This window comes from Nicotiana tabacum, chromosome 5, assembly GCF_000715075.1.
Source record: "Nicotiana tabacum cultivar K326 chromosome 5, ASM71507v2, whole genome shotgun sequence".
Taxonomy (NCBI): domain Eukaryota; kingdom Viridiplantae; phylum Streptophyta; class Magnoliopsida; order Solanales; family Solanaceae; genus Nicotiana; species Nicotiana tabacum.
This window is the reverse complement of record NC_134084.1, coordinates 20,065,415-20,071,407: the sequence shown is the minus strand read 5'-3', so window position 1 is coordinate 20,071,407 and position 5,993 is coordinate 20,065,415. Positions and strand designations below refer to the sequence as shown.

At 35.7% G+C, this 5,993-nt stretch overlaps 1 protein-coding gene across 1 annotated transcript; it reads right to left on the bottom strand.

The window, feature by feature from the left end:
* Positions 1–550: 550 nt before the first annotated feature.
* On the bottom strand, positions 551–4,789 carry LOC107786559 (putative late blight resistance protein homolog R1B-16). Its single transcript, XM_016608047.2, has 2 exons — positions 1,814–4,789; positions 551–1,712 (listed from the first exon to the last, which is right to left on the bottom strand). Exons 1-2 carry the CDS (start codon positions 2,845–2,847, stop codon positions 698–700), a joined length of 2,049 nt encoding a protein of 682 aa, XP_016463533.1. The 5' UTR covers positions 2,848–4,789; the 3' UTR covers positions 551–697.
* Between the last annotated feature and the right edge of the window lie 1,204 nt (positions 4,790–5,993).

Here is a 5,993-nt window from a genome sequence, read left to right as displayed (position 1 = left end):
CAATTTAACTGATTAATGACTGAACGACCTTTCGGTTAGTGTTGTGCGTATGAACCTTCAACTATATCTAATACAAATGTGACATTTACTTTCTTTTAGTATCAAGTGCTATTTATCATTAATTTGTTCTTCTTGTGTTTAGTTTTTATTAATCGATGCGAAGAACATGTGCAACACACGTACACTAAAACTAATAAAATACTAAAAATAGTATAACCTATATAATTTTCGATGAAGCGGATTCATATGGGTCAAGATGGGTCCGCCCCTGAGCGGCAAGATGTTAACTCAATTAGCTTGTACGACTAGTCTTTCCCTTCTACTGTACCTCTTTTTCACAGGGGTATCAAGTTACTAACAACTTGTTTGGATTATTATCATGTATCGTTTCATAATGTGTCATATAATATTATATTGTATTGTATTGCATTGTACTTTATTATTTTGATCTATACAATGCTTGGATAGATTGTATTGTTTGTCGTCGTTTTATGATGTCATGCACTAACAATATTAAGAATAAACTTGCATTATTATAAAGAAAAAGTAAGGTACGAAATAATATTATTATATAAAAAGACAGGGTAAAGGATAAGATAGGATTATTTAATAATTAAAAAGGCAGGATGATGGAAAAAATAAGGAAACGATGCGACCACACCAAATCGGCCGTTCCATACAGTGGCACTTTTCGTCGTTACGTAACGATCGATTTAAACGATATGAGGGCAGCATTTACAACAGAGTAGCGACATGATCTTACCTCAATCAGTTGCATTGTACACTTGCTTCCAAAACTGTCGGGGATTTCCTCTAGGTTCCAACACCATTGCACTAGTACTTTCTCTAGGTTGGGAAACGAGTCATCAGAGGCAGTCCATTCTGAGAGTCCTAGTTTCTTCAATTTCAAAATTTTAAGGTTAGGAAACTCCCCATCCTTAATATCCCATTGTCTCCCTTTGAAGGCATTTCTTTCTAGTTTCAGAACTTTAAGGCTGGATAATCTGCTGATGGTTAAGATTCTACTCCAGGGGAGTTCAAGACGTGCTAAAGTTAATTTCTTGAGGTTTGACGGATATGAAAAGTCTTCAAAACCATAGGGATCTACCAATTCCCCAAAGACACCAATCTTGAGAGATTTCAATTGACTGAGAGAGTCAAAACTAGGAAAGAAATTGTTAGAAGGGGTTCTTGAACCATATAATTGGCAACTGAGCTTTTCAAGATTGGGTAATCTTTTCATAAAATTCTGGTTGCACACTCCAGGATCAATAACTAGATCGGAACATGTTCTTAAGTTGTTAAGATCCTCAAATAGTTGAGAGGTATATAGACAACTTACATGCAAATGTCTCAAGCTTGTCATATCCCAAACAGAATTTGGAAAGCAGGCATTACGATAGATTCTGGTCACTATAAATGTCTCTAGCTCCTTCAGGTTGCATATTGTATATGGAATGTAATCAGAATACAGCCGCAGCTCTAAGTACTTCAAATGAATCAGAAATTGTAATGCATTTACATGAGTCTTATGCAGCTTTACGAAACTCAAATCCAATACTCTCAGGCATTTCCAGGATTTAGCCAAATCTAAATCAACCAAAGGATAATTTATACTTGGAAGGAATCGTAAGGTGTTGATATTTCGTCCAGAAGTTGCCAAGATATTCAGACGTCCAGAACGACCTTTAGAAGATGGAAATATATAAATACTGGTTCAACAAGGAGAACATGTGTTAGAGCCACAAGCCATTAATTAATTATCATGATAACAGAAACAAGCTGGAAACATAATTAAATTGATTTCACTTACAGCTGATCATTTATCCTCAGCAAAAAGTTTCCAATTCGAGCTTTCATCAAGCTAAATTCGTGTATTAGATCATGAATATGTACGGCTTTAAGCTCCCCTGAAGAATTTATTTTAGCCACCATCACTAGGTTGCTCCTAAGTAAATCCATCAAGTAATCCATTGCAACCATCTCTAAGCTCTTCGATATAGTACTGGCTTCAACAAAGTTTTCAGCAATCCATAGCCGTATCAGCTTTTGAACGGGAACTTTTTTACCCTCTAGAAATGAAGCAAAGTAGAGAAAACAATTTTGCAAATGAACGGGTAAGTGCTGGTAACTCGATTCAACTATATCCATACAACCTTGCATTTTTGACTTCAAACTTTCCCCTACTTTTTGCCAGTGAACTACTTCCTTATCATTTTTTGCAAGAAGACCAGCTACCAATACAATTGCAAGGGGTAATCCTCCACACTTTATCGCTATTTGCTTACCTATATCCTCGAGTTCTTGAGGACAGTAATTGTCTTCTTTGAATACCTTCTCCTTCATTAGCATCCAACTTTCTTCTTCCGTGAACAAGCGAAGGTGATGAGGACTCGAATCGATCATGGCATATGTGGCGATTGATTCAAGTCTAGTAGTCAAAATAATTCTACTTCCTTTATTATCATCTGGAAATGGTCTCTTTATATCGTCCCATGCATTAGAACTCCACACATCATCCACAACAATAAGGTACCTCTTTCCCTTCAGATATCTGTATAGCTTCTCAGCTAGCTCATCATCACTTTTTACTTTGGTAATATCATCAAGCTCACAAATATGACCCAATAATTCAAACAAGAGAGCTCTCTTATCATAAGATTGGGAAGAGCAACACCACAAGCGAATATCGAAGCGATTTGAAATAGCTTCATGATCGTACAACTTCTTAGCCAAAGTTGTTTTTCCTAGTCCTGGCATTCCAAAAATTGAGATCACATCTAATTGCCGTTGTCCTGTCACAAGTTGCTCTACAAGCATTTCAATCTCTTCATTAAAACCGACCATTGCTTCCTTTGTTTTGATGAAGTTGATGTGCTTTCTGATGGTGGAATGAGGAACAAATGGAAGGTAGAATGAAAATTCAGGAATTTGTTTCTTGTTTTGGTTGGCAAAGTCTAACAGGGAACCTTTTGCTTGTAAAGAAGAAAGTGATAAGTCACGAGTGAGATACTCAATAGATACTATCCGACAAACTTTATCAAATTTCTTCAGCAATTTCGTTATAATTTCTCAACAAATGTCTTTCTCAACCATCCCATGGGGGAACGAGCCAGAGACCGGTGACGGGGCCATAGTTTTGGATTGTTTGGCCAAATTTCTACAATCACCTTATTTCAAAAATATTTTTAGTAAAAAACAGTTTATATTCGAGTAATCAGTTTAAAATTGAGTCAACAGTAACACTTTTTTTTTCTTAACTTTGAAAGAAGATATTTTTTTTTGAAAAGAAAGTGCTTTTGTCTGGAAAAAGTTTGGACAAATAGACAATAAGTCAAAATAGTTAAAGCATCTCAGTGTCTTCTTCAAAATCGTTGGTACAGTTTTCTTTTTGTTTTTTTAGGAGAAGCAATACATATATGGTGAATAATGAAAACTGAAAGTGAAATCAAGGAGAATCCAATACCAAAATATAAAGATTTTCTCACTTTAGAATGAAACACATACAAATATACTTGCCAACTTATTAATTCACTTGTTTCACCCTTTGTTTAATTATTAATACTAGTGTTAGGAGAAAAATACAGTACCGAAATAGACAAGAGGTAGTGAATCCAACACTCTTGTCTTTTCTCTTTCCATTAGGCTTTTCATGCAATCGTGTTGCTTTATGTTTTCCACAATACCAGTGACATCCATGCTATTCTCTTCTATTATGTCTCTTAAGGGATAAACTCGAAAATAATGAAGATAAAAAATATTAAATTTTAACGTGAAAAACTTTTTAAATTGAAAGTAAAATCACAGGATCATAAAGATAAAAAAAAGATTCACTTTAATAATATGTGGGTTATAAAAGTTCTCCAAATTAGCTACATAACAAGTGTCAAACACGGAGCAATAATAACAACAACAAATCAATTGAATAAAGAGGAGAAATCACAAAAATAGAGTTGTTGTTTGGGGCTCGAAATCGGATGCTACGGGTCTTCAAATCCGATCTCCACCATTCAAATCAAAAACGAAATGTTGGGAACACTCAATTCAGCCTGATCCAACGGTTAACGAATCAGAAAATATGATTTGAAGTTGGCTGGTTAGAACAAAATATGCAGCAAAACAAGCACTTTTTTCTTCTCTCTTCTCTCTTGATAAAAGCTTTATCAAAAACCACTTTTATGTGCTAAAGTCTTTCAAAGGCTTATACCAGTGGCAATGAGCATAGAACAATTCTCCAAGGTTGCTCTATTTATAGATAATGAGTGGTGCTTTCTCTCAAAGCCAAAAATTGTATACGGTAAAATTGGTTAGTAACAATTAGACGAATGAAGAGATGACACGTGGAGCTGAAGAAGGGTAAGATGCGAGTCAGCAAATAGTCAATAGCGGTTGCCAGCATGTGACCAGTGCTGGATGAGTCCCGAAGATAGAGTAGTCGACGACAAAGGTTCAAAGTATTAGCATCGGGTAATATTCAATGAGCAACCGTTATAGAGAATATCTGCATTTATAGCCAACCGTTATGCAACCATCAATGTCAGTTTTATTCTCATTCAAGAGGAGCTTGATTTGGGGATATTGTCTCCCTGAATAGAGCTATAAATAGGAGAATTAGCTATCATTATAGACACGAAATATTCTGTACGAAAAAGCTATAATCTTCTCTCATACCACAAAATTGCTTTCTTTATCTTATTATTAATTTGGTTCTTGCCAATGCTATCGGAGAAGTTAAACAGTCGGCTAGGCTTGTATTTTCTTTAATAATCTTATCTCTGTTCTTATTCATTATGTATTTTTGGCTTAAATCAATTCACTTGTATATAAATCACATTACAAATTTAACTGTATTATTTTATGATTAAATAGTTTGGTGCCTAACGTGGGACATCAAAAATTGTGTAATTGCTTTGATCCATTCATCTGTTACAAATAAGTTTTGATTCCTTCCTTAGTAAAAGAAAAATAAGATATGGCAGCTAATAATGTCAATATTGGCTACAATGTTAGAGCATACAATGAACAAAAATCGGGCAAAATACCAGTTTTATGGCCCTAAAATGCTAAAAAATGAGAAACGGTCATGGCAATGAGATGACTAATGTTCCTTAGGTCATTTTTTATGGGAGGAAAAATTTTTAGGCGATTTGGGTGCTGTCGCCTGGACCTATGTAGATGCGTGAACAGTAGCACACGTAAATCTAGAAAGCATGCGAAATTCTAATTTTATGACCCAAAAAAGGCAAACAGTGAGGAGCGATCATGGCGAGGCAATGACTAATGTTCCTTAGTACATTTTTGATGGGTGACAATATTTTAGGCGATTTGGGCCCGGACGCCTGAGCCTATGCAACTGGCATGGGCTATAGTACACGAACATCTGGGAATTGGGCGAAATTCCTATTTTATGACACTAAAATACTTTAAAAAGGAACGATTATAGCGAGGCGATGACTATAGTTTCTTAGGTCGTTTTTTATGGGCCGACAAAATTTTAGGTGATTTGCATCCGGTCGTCCTGACCCATGCAGATGGCGTGAGCTATAGCACATGAAAATTTGGAAATTAGACGGAATACCAATTTTATAGCCCTAAAATGCCAAAAAGGAGGAAAAGTCATGGCGATGTGATGACTAATGTTCCTTAGATCATTTTTGATAGGCCGGAAATTTTTTTAGGTGATTCATGTTTGGACACTTGGACCAATGCAGATGGTGTGGGTTATAACATACAAAATGAGGAAATTTGGTGGAATTCAAATTTTATAACTAAAACGCTAAAATATGAGGAACGTTCATGGAGAAGCACTGACTAATGTTACTTAGGTCGTTATTGATGGGCCGACATAAACTAAGGCGATCGGGTCCGGATGCCTGGACCCATGCTAATGTTGTTATATTATAGCACATGAAAATCTTAGAATCATGTGGAATTTCAGTTTTACAGCTCTAAAATACCAAAAAATGAGGAACGATCATGGCGAGGCGATGACT

What these genes read in the sequence shown, in the direction of transcription:
- LOC107786559 (XM_016608047.2), bottom strand. Translation starts at nt 2,847, where the DNA reads ATGGTCGGTTTTAATGAAGAGATTGAAATGCTTGTAGAGCAACTTGTG. An exon ending in CTGAGGATAAATGATCAGCT is followed by an intron (nt 1,713 to 1,813) that starts GTAAGTGAAATC and finishes TTGTTGAACCAG; the next exon opens with TATTTATATATTTCCATCTT.